Raw genomic sequence first — 19,559 nt, 5'->3', positions numbered from 1 at the left:
AGGTAGATTGTACAATGCATGTGTGCAAATTGCCATGCTTCACAGCAGTGAAACATGGGCTGTGACTGCAGAGGACATACATAGGCTCGAAAGGAATTAAGCTAGCATGATCTGCTGGATGTGTAATGTCAGTGTGCACACACGACAGAGTGTAAGCGCCCTGAGAGGAATGTTGGACATAAGAAGCATCGGATGTGGCATGCAAGAGAGACATTTGTGCTGGTATGGTCATGTACTATGGATGGATGAGGAGAGATGTGTGAAGAAGTGCCACTCCCAAAAAGTTTAAGGAATTCAGAGTAGAGGTAGACCCAGGAAGACATGGGATGAGGTAGTCAAGCATGACCTTCAAATGTTGGGCCTCACAGAGGCAATGATGAAAGACCAAGACCTCTGGAGGTATGCTGTGACTGCAAAAACCCAGCAAAAAAAGTGAGTTCAAAGCTGTATCCTACACCAGTTTCACATAACCAGCCCCAGCCCATTCAAAACTACCTTGGATTGTAGGGCGACCTGCTGTGCTTGAGGAGACCTATTGAGTCAAGTACATCAAAAGGTCTTGAGCCCTTAACCCCTACTGCAGGGTGCACTGTTGTGACATGCAGTGTCTACATCACTTTTACACACAGTGGAGCTTAACTTTCTTCAGGTCTAACCACACTGAATCGACAAAATGCTGTAAATGATTTACAATTTGATAAATATAATTCTCGTCTGGTAATCCTGTTTTTATCTACAAACGTCCATGGTTATTATAACTGCAAGAGAAATATCAAGTATCATGAATTCAGAGCTTTCAATTACTGAACCTATGAACAAGCAAAAGTGTGCATGTATGGACATGAAATGATGATGATAACACATATGCACATATATAACTACATATCTACAAATACAGACACACACACATATATATATACAAACACACATATATACCTATACGTACATATATTTATACATATAGATGTATGTGTGTGTACATATATACATATACAATACAGACATTAAACAAACATGTACGATCATGTATGTATTGGGTAGTCCCATAAATAATGCAGGTTTTTATTAATACTTCTTTTACTTTTCACAATTAAGATAAACAAAGTTCTTTTTTAATCTACAAATATACTCTCCTTCATATTCTACAATGCTCTTCCATCTTATCAGCTAGACTTGCAAGGCCTCTCTTTCCAAAATTCACTTGTCTGTGATGAAAATATTCCTCCAGTACTGTTCTGACCTCATCTACAGAATTAATATTTTGTTCCATCGAAATGATTTTGACAACTACAGAATAAATGATAATCAGATGAGGCAATATCCGGCGAATATAGTGGATGGGACATCGTTTCCCATTCAAACTGCTCCAGCCTTTGCAATGTCATCCTCACTGTATGTGGCCAAGCATTATCCTGATGGAAGAACACCTTTTGTCTTGAAACCAAAGACAAGTCATTTTTCTTCTAGTGCTGGTGTCAATGAATGGTTGAATATCCAAATCCAAGCTTCTCTGCTAGTTCCTCAACAGTTACGATGGGATTTTGTTCCACTGGGGTTTGCAGGATGTCTTTGTCAAGCTCTAAAGACCTTCCAGGACGAGGCTCATCTTCTAGTCTGTAGTTTCCAGCTCAGAATTTGTGAAACCACCGTTGACACTGGCTTATGCTTATTGTCCGATCCCTATATACTGCTTCAATATTCCTTTCACTTTCCATTGCATTGTTGCCTTTATTGAACTCATAAAGCAAAATATGCCAAATGTGCTCCTTTGTCACTTCCATTATAGCTTTGTAAAAATAACTGATAAAATCGAACTGCACTCTTCAAAACATGCACTAAGAATAAAAACAATGTAAAATTACTACCTGCTTTTATAGAAAAGTAATGTAGGTAGTTTATTCCCCACCCTCCACCAATTTTAGTTTATGCAATTGAAAAAAAAAGTATTATTTATGGGATGACCCGAAACATTTGATTTTTTTATTACCCACAAGGGTGACTGACCCAATAGGTGTCCATATACTACCAAAGCCATGACTCACAGTCACATATATCCTAAAAGTAAGTCGTAAGCGGTGACTAATCATTTTGTTACGCAGGTGCACATTAACAGAAAGGTATGCCCAGTCAAGACAATAACAACTGAATATTTTAACAATATAAAGAAATTTAGACAAGAATTGAAGGAATAAATTATTTTCTATCGAAATCAAATTCGATGGCTGGCGTCCGTGCTACGAGTGTGATCATTGACAGAGTGGCTAACCGGCTTCTGTGCCACTGGCACTTAAAAGACACCATTTGAGTGTGATCGCTACCAGCGTCACCTTACTGGCACTCGAGCCCCGTGCTAGTAGGGTATTAAGAGCACCATCTGAGCATGATCGTTGCCAGAGCAGCTATCTGGCCTCCGTGCTGGCGGCACGTAAAAGACACCATTTGAGTGTTACCAGCATCGCTTTACTGGCATCTGTGCCAGTGGGACGTAAAAGCACCCACTACACTCTGGGAGTAGTTGGCATTAGGAAGGATATCCAGCTGTGAAGCTTGGTGTAGCCATCTGGTTCGCCAGTCCTCAGTCAAACCGTCAAACCCATGCTAGCATGGAAAGCAGATGTTAAACGATGATGATGATGATGGAGTATTTGGAACTGCATGTTAACCTTTTGAAGATATGAAATTTTTAAATGAAGAGGGACAGGCATGGGCACATGGTGAAGAGGTTTGCTTCCTAACCACATGGGTACAGGTTCAGGACCATTGCATGACATCTTGGGCAAATGTTTTCTACTATAACCCCAGGCCAAACAAAGCTTTGTGAGTAGATTTGGTAGACAGAAACTAAAAGAACCCTGTTGTGTATGCATGCATGCATGCATATATGTATGCATGTATATATGTATGCCTGCATGTATGTGTGTGTCGTGTGTGTACATATATATATATACATATGTATGGGGAGAGTTCACGAAAAAAACAAAAGACGAAGACAGGTGGTGTAGAAAACAAACATATGTATTAGTATAACGCTCGGGAATAGAAAAAGTCTTTTACGTTTCGAGCCTATGCTCTTCTACAGAAAGGGACACAGAAAAAAACAAGGAGAGAAAAAAATGTGTGTAGTGGCTAACGATCTATCATGGCAACTATGTACGTATGTAAGTACATATGTATCTATGTATGTACATATGTGTATACTCTTTTACTTGTTTCAGTCATTTGACTGCAGACTGCCTTTAGTCAAGCAACTCGACCCCGGGACTTATTCTTTGTAAGCTCAGTACTTATTCTATCGGTCTCTTTTGCCGAACCGCTAAGTGGCTGGGGACATAAACACACCAGCATCGGTTGTCAAGCAATGCTAGGGGGACAAACACAGATACACAAACATACTCACATACATATACATATATACGACAGGCTTCTTTCAGTTTCCGTCTACCAAATCCACTCACAAGGCATTGGTCGGCCCGAGGCTATAGTAGAAGACACTTGCCCAAGGTGCCACGCTGTATGTATGATTTTCCTTGAGTTTTATTTAAGTTCTTCTCGAGAGATCAAGCTGGTCACAAGGAAAGCAACAAGACTTTCTACAAATGTCCAATATTTGCAAATATGTTGTTGAGTTGGTTGAATTGTTGATGCATAAACCCAAGTGTGAGTATCTATTCACACATGTCTAACAGATCTTCACTGTGCCACTAATAGGTTGGATTTGGAGAATCTGTGTCAGTTTCTTTTGCTTTTTCTCGGTGAAATGGAGTATTTCTGGGTTATAATGCAAATCTGTTGCAACACAACCTAATGCATCTTTGATGATAGCTACAAATGAGAATTCATAGTCAGGGTACAAGAGCTGCGAGTTCAGGAATTGCTGCCGCTGAGACCCCACTTCGGTCATGAATGACCATGGGATTGCACCTAGAAAGTTACCCTCCCAGGCACAAGTCCGGGCAAGGTTGTTTATGGAAGACTAACAGTCGCCCATGCATACCGGCCTCCCCTCTCCACACCACCGATGTTATCCAAGGGAAAGGCAACGGGGCCAATATTGCTTGGCACCTGTGATGTCGAAACTCATTTCTACAGCTGAGTGAACTGGAGCAACGTGAAATAAAGTGTCTTGCTCAAGAAAACAACACGCAGCCTGGTCCAGGATTCAAACTCACAACCTCACGATTGTAAGCTTGATGCTCTAACCACAGAGCCATGCACCGTCACAAGTTCAGGAATTAATTCACCATAAATACACATGTATGTCATTAATCAGTTTTATTTCAAGATTTTTTGCCAATAGAGAAAGAGCCAGTTTCTAACCAAGATCCAAGGTTCCTTCATTTGCATTTCAACAGCATCAACAGGATACTTTTGTATATATCTATGCGTAAGAACTAACACTTTCATTTTTTGAGCTGAGATTCGAAACTGAATCTAAGGATTCTCACTCATCTGATCCACCATTGGCTAAACAGGTGCAAAAGAAATTTCTTTGTCCTATCAAAAAGTGATGGATGGATTTCTCTTTGACCTACGACCTAAGCTGCGTCATTTAAGGTTCAAGTGAACAGGAGGTGACCTACATAAGTAGAAATTACTCCTGTTGTATGTCTGTCCTTCTAGCTGCCATGACCATTATAAATACAGTCAGAAGGCGGTGAGCTGGTAGAAACGTTAGTGTGTCTTAGCGATATTTCATCTGCCGTTATGTTCTGAGTTCAAATCCCGCCGAGGTCAACTTTGCTTTTCATCCTTTCAGGGTCGATAAATAAAGTACCAGTTATGCACTGGAGTCAATGTAATTGACTTAATCCGTTTGTCTGTCCTTGTTTGTCCCCTCTATGTTTAGCCCCTTGTAGGCAATAAAGAAATATATAAATACAGTCAGATAGCCATTAAGCAGCAATCCGTCAAGGGAATGCAGATAGCCATCACCAGGTGAACTGTTAAGAGACAAGCAGACAGCCAACAGTTAACTTGCGCCAGTCAAGCAGCCAACAGGGAACCCCATATTCAGCATGAATGACCCAATGTAGTAGCAGTGGCAGAACATAAACAGACACCACAGAATGACCGATGCACACACAAACACAAAACATGCCCGGTTCCACCTCAACATATTGACACAGTATTTCTTGTTTATTTTCTTGTTCACAAACTCAAAGCAAATTGGTAATGCCATGTGGTGAATTTTCTGGTGTATACAAGTAAATACAAGCACCGATTAAATAAATTATTTAAACCACAATCCGATGCTTTCCCATTGTTTTACTTTGATGTTGTCTGCATGTCTGCTTCATCTGCTCTCTTAACGACCTCTTTTGCTACACCTTTGCCACTACATATGCGTATGTGCAGATTTGTATGTTCTGGTTTATCCATATAGTTGCATGTCTAAACATGCTCATATATTCTTAATGTATGTATGTATGTATGTATATGCGGCGGCAGATATATATCAGCAAGTAGGTGTTATCAGTGTGGTGAAATTATGTAATGCTTATTGATGTGAAGAGGTAACGACTCCAATTATAACAAGAATTGTTAACATGATAACAATTGTTCAAATTAATTGACAACATTGTAACACGTAGATGTGGTGAAGAATAACATTGATAGCTGCTACATTTGTGGTATGTAGCTTTAATGCTTGAGGTTCTCACATTGGAGAAACCAGTGAAGAATATCAAAGAATAACACAAAAAGAAAAAAGGAAAGAATATTATGATTTGATTTGATCTAATTTCAGCTCATGAGCTGTGGCCATGCTGGGGCACCGCCATTTGGTGTTGCTACATAATTTTACTTCGCTAATGCTTTTTAGAAATTGACATTTGGTGCATGAGGGAGTTTGATGCTGTTGCCCTCATCTGTATCTCCTGCTGTGAAGTTGATATATATATATCATCATCATCATCATCATCGTTTAACATCCGCTTTCCATGCTAGCATGGGTTAGACATATATATATATATATATATATATATATATATATATATATATATATATATAAAACGATGATAAACGATGCCCTTTTCAAGCCTAGCCAGGCTCATGGGCCCGGTTTCCCGGTTTCTGTGGCATATGTGTTTCTTCCAGCTGGACAGGACACCAGTCCATCACAGCATTACTCACGAAACAGGAAGAGAGAGTGAGAGAAAGTTGGGGCGAAGGAGTACAACAGGGGTCGCTACCCACCCCACTGCTGGAGCCTTTTAGGTGTTTTCACTCAATAAACACACACAACACCCGGTCTGGGAATCGAAACCACGATCCTCTGACTGCGAGTCCACTGCCCTAACCACTGGGCCATTGCGCCTCCATATATGTATATATATGAGGGTGAGTCAAAAAGTAATGCCATTTTGTTTAGGACAGGTATAATTACCAACACAGGAACATGTATCATACATCAAAATGAAGCTGGTCCTCTGTGGATCACATCCCTACTTCTCAACATAGTCAACATTTCTCTCAATAGCAATGTTCCACCTTTGAATGAGAGCATGTATCCCTACCCCGTAAAATTCTATTGATTGTTCTATGAGCCACTTCTTCACTACAGTTTTCACTTCCTCATCACTGGAATAATGTTTGCTTCTTAAATCTTCTTTCATGGGGCCGAAGAGATGATAGTCTGAAGGCGCTAAGTCTGGTGATTGTGGAGGTAGTGAAGAAGTGGCTCAAAGAACAGTCAACAGAATTTTATGGGGCAGGGATGCACACTCTAATTCGAAGGTGGAACATTGCTATTGAGAGAAATGTTGAAAAGTAGGGATGTGATCCAAAGAGGACCAGCTTCATTTTGATGTATGATACATGTTCCTGTGTTGGTATACCTGTCCTAAACAAAATGGTATTATTTTTTGACTCACCCTCGTATATATATATATAAAATATAAATTAGAGATAAAACCACTATTATGCAATTCAAATAGTGATAGACATAAACCAATACATAAATAACAAAAAATATAAATATAATTAAAATAATATATAATATACATATAAAATATAAAATTTATATTCTTAAATTTAAAAAAATTTTTTTTACTAACCAAAAAGTATTAAAAAAGTATAAAAAAAAGATAAATATAATATAAAAGTACTTTTATATTATATTTATCTTTTTTATACTTTTTTATACTTTTTGGTTAGTAAAAAAAATTTATTTTAAATTTTATATTTTATATGTATATTATATATTATTTTAATTAATTTTATATTTTTTGTTATTTATGTATTGGTTTATGTCTATCACTGTTTGATTTGCCTAATAGTGGTTTTATCTCTAATTTAATTTATATTTATACTGTGAAATTCGATTTAATCCTAAATCTAATTTTTCCCTGTAAGTTTGGATATACTCCCTAATATTATTATTATAATTATATATATATACATATATATATATATATACATATGTACATAGATACACATATATAAATAGATATATATATATATACATATATATATATACATATATATATATAATATATATATATATATATATATATATATATTCATGCATATAAATATTTTACGTTCATTTTTTTTTTGTGTGGAAGTTGCCGTCTGCTAGTAGAGAGAGAAAGAATAAAGAATGCACAGAGCTGACTAGAAAGGAAGAAAGGAGAAAGGTGGCATCGTCTTTCTCGATTTCGGCTGAAAGCTTTTCTTCTTATATAAAGTGAAGGACAGAGGGAAATGTTTCTCGTTGGTCATTGCTAACACAAAAGAGCATGAGAAAGGAATTGGTCTCTCTTATATAGACTGGCAGCAGAGATGAATGGTGTTGCTCGGGAGTAAACTGGCACAGTTTTTTATTGTTTTACTTGTTTCAGTCATGTGGCTGCAGCCTTGCTGGAGCACTGCCTTTAACTGAAGAAATTAACCCCAGGATTTATTCTTTGTAAGCCAAGTACTTATTCTATCGGTTTGTTATGTCAAATGGCTAAGGTACGGGGGTGTAAACACAGCAACATCGGTTGTCAAGCAATGGTCAGGGACAAACACAGACACACACATGTATATATATACACATACATAGCTTCTATTACCTAGGTGAACAAGTCAGTAGCGGGGGTTGGTGCACTGAAAGTATAGCTGCTAGAATAAGAATAGCCTGGGCAAAGTTCAGAGAGCTCTTATCTCTGCTAGTGACAAAGGGCTTCTCGCTCAGAGTAAAAGGTAGACTGTATGATGCATGAGTATTAACAGCCATGCTACATGGCAGTGAAACATGGGCCGTGACTGCTGAGGACATACGTAAGCTTGCAAGGAATGAAGCCACTATACTCTGATGGATGTGTAATGTCAGTGTGCATACTCGACAGAGTGTAAGTACCTTGAGAGAAATGTTGGGCATAAGAAGTATCAGATGTGGTGTGCAAGAGAGATGACTGTGCCGGTATGGTCATGTGGCAAAAATGGATGAAGATTGCTGTGTGAAAAAGTGCCACACCCTAGCAGTTGAGGGAGCCTGTGGAAGAGGTAGACCCAGGAAGATCTGGGATTAGGTGGTGAAACACGACCTTCGAACACGAAGCAATGACTAATGACCGAGACCTTTGGAAATATGCTGTGCTTGAGAAGACCCGGCAAGCCAAGTGAGACCATAACCTTGTGGTCTATGCCAGGGGTGTAACCAGTCCATTTATGTGTACCTTTCCTTCATTGGACACTAAACTCTGCTTGCGAAGACCTGTTGAGGCAAGTGAAATCGAAATCAAAATCAAATTCAATGACTGGCAACTGTACTAGTGGAGCACTAAAAGCACCATCCAAGTATAATCGTTGCCAGAGCAGCTGACTGGCTCCCATACCGGTGACACGTAAAAAGCACCATTCGAGTGTGTTTGTTACCTGTGTCGCCTTACAGGCACGTGTGCCGGTGGCATGTGAAAAAATATTCGAGCGAGGTTGTTGCCAATGCAGGTAGCACGTAAAAAACACCATTTGAGCATGACCATTGCCAGTACTACCAGAGTGGCCTTCGTGCTGGTGGCACATAAAAGCACCCTGTACACTCTCGAAGTGGTTGGCGTTAGGAAGGGCACCCAGCTGTAGAAACTCTGCCAGATCAAGATTGGAGCCTGGTGCAGCCTCTCAGCTTGCCAGTCCTCAGTCAAATCGTTCAATCCATGCCAGCATGGAAAGCGGACGTTAAACAATGATGAAGATAATGCTGATGTATATATACATATATATATAAATATATATATATATATCACCTGATTGACTATACAGGTGACTAGTCTTTAGCAGACACCGCCAGATATTTTAAGCATCTCTACGGTGATTCCTGCTGGGCCAGGGGCTTTCTGTCTTCATACCCTTAATTGCTTTATCTACCAAGGTACTGTCTATTGTAATGTGAAATAATACTTTCAGTTTTAATAGTTCCACTATTAATACTTTCACTATGTATATAATATAGGCGCAGGAGTGGCTGTGTGCATAGGTGCAGGAGTGGCTGTGTGGTAAGTAGCTTGCTTACCAACCACATGGTTCCGGGTTCAGTCCCACTACATAGTACCTTGAGCAAGTGTCTCCAACTATAGCCTTGGGCCAATCAAAGCCTTGTGAGTGGATTTAGTAGTCAGAAACTGAAAGAAGCTCATCGTTTATATGTATATGTATATATATGTGTGTGTGTGTTTGTCCATCCCAACATCGCTTGACAACCGATATGGGTGTGTTTATGTCCTTGTAACTTAGCAGTTTGGCAAAAGAGGCCGATAGAATAAGTACTAGGCTTACAAAGAAAAAGCCATGGGGTCGATTTGCTTGACTAAAGGCAGTGATCCAGCATGGCCACAGTCAAATGACTGAAACAAGTAAAAGAGTAAAGAGATAGCAAAATTGTCAATTGTCAATTCGGACTAGCTATCCAAGTTGACAATTGACAGTTTCACTACGTATATCATCATCATCATCGTTTAACGTCCGCTTTCCATGCTAGCACGGGTTGGACGAATGACTGAGGGCTGGTGAGCCAGATGGCTGCACCAGGCTACAATCTTGGTCTGGCCGTGTTTCTACAGCTGGATGCCCTTCCTAACGCCAACCACTCCGAGAGTGTAGTGGGGGCTTTTACGTGCCACCGGCATGGCGCCAGTCAGGCGGTGCTGGCAATGACCTCGCTCGAATCTTTTTACACATGCCACCAGCACAGGTGCCAGTAAGGCAACGCTGGTAACGATCACGCTCAAATGGTGCCCTTTTACGTGCCACTGGCACAGAAGCCAGTTAGCCACTCTGGTAACGATCACGCTCGGATAGTGCTCTTGGCACCCTACTAGCACGGGGCACAAGTGCCAATAAGACACTATGTATATATTATATACATAGTGAAAGTATTAATAGTGAAACTATTAAAACTGAAAGTATTATTTCACATTACAATAGACATGCTATTGTTTCACTTTTGACACGTAATACTGAAATAGTGTAAGTGATAAGAGATTGCTCTGGGCTTACATTAGGCAAGAAGTTGAAAATTCTTTTGGCCCATGACACTGCAAGGGCCTTAAGTAAGGCATGTATAAAACTTCAATGAAATCGGTTGGGTAGTTCTCAAGTTTTAGTGATGCACACACATTCTCAGTTATATATATATAGATGCTAGAAGCTGGGTCCAATTCTAAACAAAGGACTGACCTTTCCGTGACCAGCAAAGGTCTTTGGAGGTCAAATGGTTCCCATTAATTATCTGGTGTGCAGTTGCAAACAAAAGATTTCTTACTTGCATCAAGTGAGTGGATTTGGTTTCGAATCTCAGGAAGGTAGGGCCAAGCAAGGTCTCAACAAATCTATGTATGTATGTCTGCATGTCTTGAGCTCTTAACCCCAGAAAATAAAGTGAGTTCAAGGCTGTATCCTACACCAGTTTCACATAACCAGCCCCAGCCCATTCAAAAGTACCTTGGATCATAGGGCAACCTGCTGTGCTTAAGGAGACCTATTGAGTCAAGTACATCAATAGGTCTTGAGCCCTTAACCCCTATTGCAGGGCGCACTATCATGACATGCAGCGTCTAGGTCACTTTTACACACAGTGGAGCTTAACTTTCTTCAGGTCTAACCACACTGAATCGACAAAATTCTGTAAATGATTTACAACTTGATAAATATAATTCTTGTCTGGTAATCCTGTATTTATCTACAAACGTCCATGGTTATTATACCTGTAAGAGAAATCTCAAGTATTATAGATAAGGCAGCTGAAGTACACCACTACAAAAGTTTTTTCCAGCCACAGGAACACCAGAAAAAGCGACAAGACTTCCTTTTGTACCCCCCAACCCCGCCTTTTTTTTTTTTTTTTCTACACAATCCCCCGTTTTCAGCTACGGTGAATACGAATCTGCAAAAAAATTGGCAAAAATCGGCATTTTGAAATCCCCCACCCACCCACTAATTTTTTCATTTTTTAAAACTTTTTTCAGAATTTTTTTTTTTTTTCGAAACATGCGGAAAAATACGAAGATTATGACTCTGATAAAAATTTCCAAAAGTTTTTATAAAATTTCAGTAATAATAATTTTAATAATAAATTGCCCCTCCCCTAGCAGTGTACGGCTACTTTTTTCAGAATTTTTTTTTTTTCAAAATACGTGGAAAAATACAGAGATTATGATTCTAAAAAAAAAATTGCCAAAAAGCTCTTCTTTGGCTTACAGCTCGACTCAAACACAACAAACGGATCGTCCGAAGCTGAAGGAACAAATCCGGACAGGTTCGTGAAATGGGTCGAAGTAATTGATGAAAAGAAATAAAGTTTGTGTGGAACATTTACTCGTGTAATTATTCCAGCTAGAATAAGATTTAATCTATTACATATTCAGCCACTGGAGTTTGCACCTTTTTACATTAAACATCCCACTTTAAAACCTCCTTCGTCTGCCGGGCAATATTCCCTCCCTCGAAGGTGACGAGCTAGCAAAATGCTTAGTGAAATTTCGTCCGTCTTCGTGTTCTGAGTTCAAATTCCGCCGGGGTCGACTTTGCCTTTCATCCATTTCGGGGTCGATTAAATAAGTACCAGTTACGCACTGGGGTCGATATAATCCGTTTGTCTGTCCTTGTTTGTCCTCTCTGTGTTTTGCCCCTTATGGGTAGTAAAGAAATTTCGTCCGTCTTCGTGTTCTGAGTTCAAATTCCGCCGGGGTCGACTTTGCCTTTCATTCATTTCGGGGCCGATAAAATAAGTACCAGTTACGCACTGGTGTCGACATAATCGACTAGCCCCCCCCCCACTCCCTCGAACTTGCTGACCCTGTGCTAAAATTTGAAACCACTATTCTCTCTCTCTCTCTTGCTCGACAATTTAATTGTTCTTTCTTTTTCTCCCCTTCTCTCTCTCTCAGCGATTTGATTACGCTAACTTTCTTACTCTCTCAAATAAATTGATTGCTCACCATCTCTTTCTCAGCAATTTAGTTCTTCTCGCACTCTCTCACTCCCCCCTCTTTATCACGAGTATAATTCTTCTCTCTCTCTCTCTTACTCTCTCTCCCTCCCTCAACACTTTCATTTTTCACCCGTCGCTCCGCAATTCCTTCGCAGTTTTCTCACCGTTCGGTTCACAATGGAAGGCGTCTTCAAGTAAGTTTATAAGCTGTTATACTATCACCACTAATGTTATTATTATATTTTGTTTGTTCTGTTCTGATCTATTGTAGCTTACTTACTATCACATCTCTCCAGCAATAGCCATTTCGTTTCGTTTTTCTAAGGACCACATCGTCTAAGGTGCCCGGTCTTTTTCTGCGAGAGAGATTTGGCTGCTATTTTTACATGTGCGACCACTTAAGGGTTCCCTTGTTGGTTTACGTTGTTTACATGGCTTACATGGTCCAATGTCTCCGGTCTTAATTTCTGTTTTTTAAGATGATAGCATAAAATGCGATAGAGATTTGGCTGCTATTTTTAATATATCAGCAACCACTTGATGTTTTTTAGGTCCCAAGGTCAGCCCTTGTCCCAGCAAGTTGCTATTCATTATTATATCAGGGTCTGCCTTTATTCGTTTAATTGGGACTTTTTTTTAACCGCGCTCTGACTTTAATGTTGCCCTATGAGAAACAACCTTCAGTTTTATATTTTCGTTTTGAATATCGGGATCTTTTCCTTTATCCTTGATCCTTTTCCTTTATCCGTAATATCGCATTAAAAAATTATTGAATTTTTTTCTTTTAACGAGATAAAAGTTAATTACAAACATTTATAAGGTATCTTAATCTAATGCTTTTTTAAATGTGTTTAAGGGTATCTGAGAAAATCTACCCAGGTTCTGACCGAGACACATAAAAAATAATAAACAATGAAGATTTTTCACAGCTAGAATCTTTTTGGCAAAGTTCTGTGATTTGTACGATTCCAAGCACTTCCCAGAACAACCAAAAGGGACCTCGTAAAAATCGGCTAATTGCAACACATCCCATTTTAAAGCAAATCGGCATTTTACAGGACTGACTCTTTTTAAGTTGAATTAAACTGAGTTAATTATTATTTTATGGTATAAAATATTTAATTCATAATCGTTAGTCTGACAAAATATAATTTTTGTTTCACCTAAATTATCTCAAGTTCTTTATTTTACGAGGCCAGATCTTGTCAACTCCTGGAATATTTTATGGTATACTGATAGAAAACAGCACACAACTTTTTTGTGATACATTCGGGGAGTCCACTGCACATCTAGTATAAATAATTATGAGCAAACCAATTTATAATATATTTTATAAATAATAAACAGAGATGCTTTATATAAAACTCCATACTTTGGCATTTTGGTGGACATTTGCGGATTGTATTACATGTTTAGTGTAATTAATTTTTGAGCCAACGAAGGGGCAGTCTGTTATTATTAACACCAATTAAACTGATTTAATTGCTGTTGTAGATTCTGTTTTGTAAACAATAAAACATGATACTTTACAAGTTTTGTAGATATTCATTGAATCTAGCATATTGTCCCTGTTTTGTACGGGAGGTCGTTGTTCGACATTTGACCGAATTTGGGGACTTTTTTGTGCTTATTTAAGCTCTAATTCGTCGTTCGCATAATAATCCTCGGTTAATGTTTACATTACTATTAAACATTAACCCAGAAAAGAAAGAAACATTATAAAATGCTTATGTAATATTGTATTATTTGTTTACAAGATAAATATAAGATTTAAAAAATTGCCAACTTTTATTATATTCATTTTGTGGCAAAATTTCGATATAAGATCGCCAGAGAACTGTCGGTGCTCCACATCAGATAGTTTGAGAAGCACTGCCCTAAGGGACCACGAAGGGCACTGAAGTATCGTGAAAATGGGGTGACTTGAGATAGTCAAGTTTAAAAATTTGAAAGTTTTTCAATTTTCCGCATGCTATCATCCTTTTTTTTTGTCGTTGGCCTCAACCCACATCACTCTTACACACTCATTTTTGCTAATCACACTTGTACAACAAGTATGATTAACCGATAGAAAATATGTCAGTATAACGGTTGATCGTGCATTTACTGTCAGTATTTTTCCTTTCTCATTTGTTTTGTAACCAACTGATTCCCCATATATTCAATTGCTTTTATTGTATCCCAATGGGACATTGCCTGGATTAAATTGTGGTTTTCGGGGTTGCGGGTCTATGGGCAATGCTGTTCATAGTCCGCAAATTATGGCACACGAATGTGTCATTTTTTTGCATGTTGATTATCCTGCATTTTATCGGGGACCGCGAATGATCGAAAAAAAACTATAACGTAAATTTCTTTGCAAAGTTTTTGAGAACCACTGGTTTAAATCATAGGCTTGTCAGTAGAACAGTATTATCTCATGTTTAACAACCATGACTGGTAACCTTTGAACTTTACGTGTTCTCGTTTGAAATAAATGTTGAAAGCAAGATAGTAAATTACTGAATATTAATTCTCAATAGCTAATTTATTTTACTAAACAAAAAATTACCTTGGCTCATTCACAGGAGTTATACAAGTTATTTCTTTGTCTATTATTACTTTATACATCAAAGAAAATTATAGCTTTGGAGATATAAATATTTTTGCCTTCGAGTGCAAAGTGAAAGATTGTTTTATTGTTGATGGTGTCAACGACTGAATTTGAAGAGGGCACATGACGACCAGTCAACTAGATTATGATTTGGTTTCGCTTAGGAATCCTGCTCACATCCTGTTATGTTTGTGGTAGGAATTCTGCCAGATATATATGTGGCTTATGTGAAGGCGCATGGTTCAGTGATTAGAGGTTGTGAGTTCGATTCCCGGACCGGGCTGCGTGTTGTGTTCTTGAGCAAGACACTTTATTTCATGTCGCTTCAGTTAACTCGCGACGTCACAAGTGCCAAGCTGTATCGGCCCCTTTGCCTTTCCCTTGGATAACATCAGTGGTATGGAGAGGGGAGGCCGGTATGCATGGGCGACTGCTGGCCTTCCATAAACAACCTTGTTCGGACTTGTGCCTGGGAAGGTAACTTTCTAGGTGCAATCCCATGGTCATTCATGACCGAAGGGGGTCTCCCCTTCTGTGGCTTATAGCATATGTATATTGAGCTCTAACACCAGGCTATTAGTATTGTTAGGCCTAAGCCAAATATTAAAAAGAGATGTATGCATGCATGTTAGTCGGTCGGTCGCTTGCCAGTCTGAGTTTCGCCTGTTTTTGCACAGTATCTGAAGGCAAGTTACAACTTAACTCAATCAAAATCTCTACTTATATAGTATCCAATACTCTTGTTTTTATTTTTTTATATATGATATTCAGCACTAAACAGAGATACAGTACTAACAAAAATGTGGTTGAAACCGAGTTTATGCCTGACACAAGATGTAGACCAGGGGGGTCTCCAAAGTGGTCGATATCGACTGGGCCCCTCCCCCAGAATTTCGGGCCTTGAGCCTAGAGTAGAAGAGAATATAATCCCATCAACTTCGGTTGAGAGTAAACATGATAAATTTTGTCCTGGCGTTAGGTTCGATGGGATTATTCAAGGGGTTCAATAAATGCACATCCACTTTATTATTATTTATTTTCTTGTACATGCCTGGTGGTCGATGAGGGGTCAAGGATTCCATGAAGGGGTCGATGGCCACCACTGCTACCACTCCTAGGCTGTAGGGTTTAAAATTGAGGTCAAAAGACACTTGTGATCAGCGTGTTGGCAATCACATGCAAAGAACCACGTGATTTTAGTTTTGATGTAAGAGATCTAAAGTTTTAAAGTTCATTTACTGACTGTGGTCGGTACTTTCTCGACGTGGTATCGGAAAAGTGCTTTGTAATATCTCTTCCAGTTCTTTATGTTCTGAGTTCAAATCGCACCGAGGTCAACTCTGCTTTTTATTCCTCTGAAGGTTATTGGTCGGTACTAGTGGGATACAAGGATCCCGAAATGTTCTTTTCTACTCTAGTCACAAGGCCTGAAATTTTTAGTGAGTTGGGGACAGTCGATTAGAGTGACCCAGTACGCAACTGGTACTTAATTTATCGACCCCGAAACGATGAAAGGCAAAGTCAACCTCGGCGGAATTTGAACTCAGAAAGTAAAGACAGACGAAATACTGCTAAGCATTTTGCGGCAAGACTTCCGCCCGGCGTGCTAACATTTCTACCAGCTTGTCGCCTTAAGGGTCCCGAAATATTCTTTTCTACTCTAGGCACAAGGCCCGAAATTTTGTGGGAGGGGCCTAGTCGATTAGATCGACTCCAATACGCAACTGGTACTTAATTTATCGATCCCGAAACGATGAAAGACAAAGTCAACCTCGACGGAATTTGAACTCAAAACTTTAAGACAGACGAAATACCACCAAGTATTTCGCCCGGCGTGCTAACGTTTCTGCCAGCTTGCCGCCTTAGGGGTCCCGAAATATTGACGTACCGATACAAGTGGCCCGACAATATCCTCTGTGAATTCTTGGTTGTTTTTAATCTAGTTTTTTTTTTACAAAATATTTATTATATTGTAATATATGATAGAAATAATTATAAACTAAATAAGTTTAAGGCGTTTCGTAATTTTAACTCTTTTATTTAGTTTGTATCCCATTAGTACCTGTCGGTCTCATTTAATTTCCTCCCCTCAAAACCACTGACCTTGTTCCTAAATCAGAAACCGCACCTTTTTTTTTATTATTGAAACGATAGAAAACAAACATTATTTTGTCCTACTTATGTCTTTTAATTTCTTACTTGTTTCTATCAGCGAACGGTTTTAGTAGAACATATTGGCCCCCACTATTTATTTTTAAATCTGGTACATATTTCATCGGTCACTTTTGACGAACCGCTATGTTATAGGGACATAAACAAACCAGCACCAGTTGTCAACACACATATACATACATCAGGCTTCCACACAGTTTCTGTCAACCAAATTCACTCACAAGGCACTGGTTGGTACTACAGTTGTGGTAGAAAACACTTGCCCAAGGTGTCATGCGGTAGGACTGAACCCATAACCAAAATGTTACAAAGCAAACTTCTTACCCACACAGCTATGTCTGCGCCAGTAAATATTTAGTTCCATAATTCCTTTGAAGTCAGGGAAAGCCCCTGGACCATCAGGAATCACTGCTGAGAAGCTTGAAATATCTGGCAGTGTAGACTATAGTCTCGTCACCCGAATAGTTAACCGTAAAGGAGTCATACCCAATGACTGGTGTAGCAGCCCCATGGTTAACTGCTACAAAGGTAGATAGGAATAATAAGAGAGAGATCAAATTGTTGGATCAGATGATGAAAGTCATGGAGAGGGTCATAGCCCAACTAATTAGGGAGAGAGTTAGTTTAGACGAGATGCAATTTGGGTTTGTGTCGGGGATAAGTACCACTGATGCTATATTTCTGGTAAGACAGCTGCAGGAGAAATTCCTAGCCAAGGATAAACTTCAGTATTTGGCTTTTGTTGACATGGAGAAAGCCTTTGATAGGGTCCCCCGATCCCTTATCTGGTCCTCAATGCAGAAACTAGGGATAGATGAATGGTTGGTGAGAGCTGTACAAGCCCTGTACAGGGATGCTGTCAGTAAGGTGAGGATTGATAACGACTATAGTGAAGAATTCTGGGTAGAAGTAGGGGTTCACCAAGGATCAGTTCTCAGCCCCCTTCCTATTCATCATAGTCTTCCAGGTAATAACAGAAGAATTCAAGACAAGCTGCTCCTGGGAGCTTCTCTATGCTGATGACCTTGCTCTGATAAGTGAGTCACTACCAGAACTAGAGATGAAGTTTCAGGTGTGGAAGCAAGGTCTAGAATTGAAGGGCCTTAGAGTCAATCTAGCAAAAACCAAAGTCTTAGTTAAGTAGGAAGTTTGAAATGTGGCTGAGCAAGGAGTCACGGGCTGGAAGATGCAATATGTGTGTGTGTCTTTATTTGTGTTTGTCCTCACAGCCAGATGTGTTCTTGTAGAATATTGGAAAGAAATGAGATTCATTTACCACAATCACGCAATATCAAGACAAAGACACACACACTCACATTGGGCTTCTTTCAATTTCCGTCTAAGAAATCCTCTCACAAGGCTTTGGTCAGTGTGACTCTATGGTAGAAGACACTTGCTCAAGGTGTGATGCGGTGGGATTGAACCCAGAAGCATGTGGTCGAAAAGCATTCTGTTACCTCAGTATTAACTGTGTACCATAAATCCTCGAGTATAGTCCACCCTTGAGTATAATACGCAGGGGATTTTTAGGGGGCTGTACCTCTGAAAAATCTAAACCTTGTGTATAATACGCACCCCTTCTCTAACCTGAGTCAAGGAGGTCTATATAATGTCCTTGATTTGTAAAATGTATACGGTAACGTCCTTTATTATTGTATATATAACATAATGCAAATGTGTAGCTTTTTTGTGCCTTTTGTTTGCAGAAAATAAAGAAATAACAGTAATAACGTTTAATAAATGTTGTTTACTGCAAGTTATGGATGATTCTTTTATGACTTCATTGCTTTCAGGCTTAGCTTAAGGTATTTTCGCACCCGACATCACAAAATGTGTCTGAATAACGATTGCCGGACAGCAAATAGAGACTTGGACATTGCTTAGAAAATAATTTTCATTTTTAACCTCGTATATAGTACGCACTAGGGATTTTGACCTTTAAATTTTTGGGGGAAAATGCGGATTATACTTGAGGATTTACAGTAATTAGGGAAAATAATTTCATTATGATACATAAAGATACATATGATACAAAGATACATACTCAGTACGAATAGCTCAGGATAGGTTCGTTAAATGCTTTCAAATTGGTGTGGTCTAATTAAATTGTTAAATAGTTTCAAATTGGTGTGGTCTAATTACCATGGCCCCAAATTACATGTCTAATTGCAATTATTCTTTTTTCAGCATATGTAATCTGTTATTGTTTGGGTGTGTGTATATATATATATATATAATCCAAAATGTATATTTATTAAATGTTCATCACGGCTGATCTTACCAATTGGTTTTGTGTAAAGAATACAATGCAGTGTTAGGCAACAATCTGATTATAAAACTTTACACTCATCAGGGTTAACCGATATGGAAGAGAATATGGTG

The 19,559-nt window shown here is 38.9% G+C and overlaps 1 protein-coding gene across 1 annotated transcript in view; it reads left to right on the top strand.

Annotated features, from left to right (window-relative positions):
- Nucleotides 1–12,457: 12,457 nt before the first annotated feature.
- The window catches only part of LOC115213824 (cytosolic non-specific dipeptidase), a 36,421-nt gene continuing 29,319 nt past the window's right edge, over nt 12,458–19,559 (top strand). The window contains exon 1 of the mRNA XM_029782717.2: nt 12,458–12,606. Coding sequence (XP_029638577.1) covers nt 12,590–12,606 — 17 coding nt within the window. The 5' untranslated portion in view covers nt 12,458–12,589. The remainder of the gene's footprint in view (nt 12,607–19,559) is intronic.

The sequence above is a fragment of the Octopus sinensis genome, linkage group LG7 (genome assembly GCF_006345805.1).
Source record: "Octopus sinensis linkage group LG7, ASM634580v1, whole genome shotgun sequence".
Lineage (NCBI taxonomy): Eukaryota > Metazoa > Mollusca > Cephalopoda > Octopoda > Octopodidae > Octopus > Octopus sinensis.
This window is presented reverse-complemented; position numbering and strand designations above follow the sequence as displayed.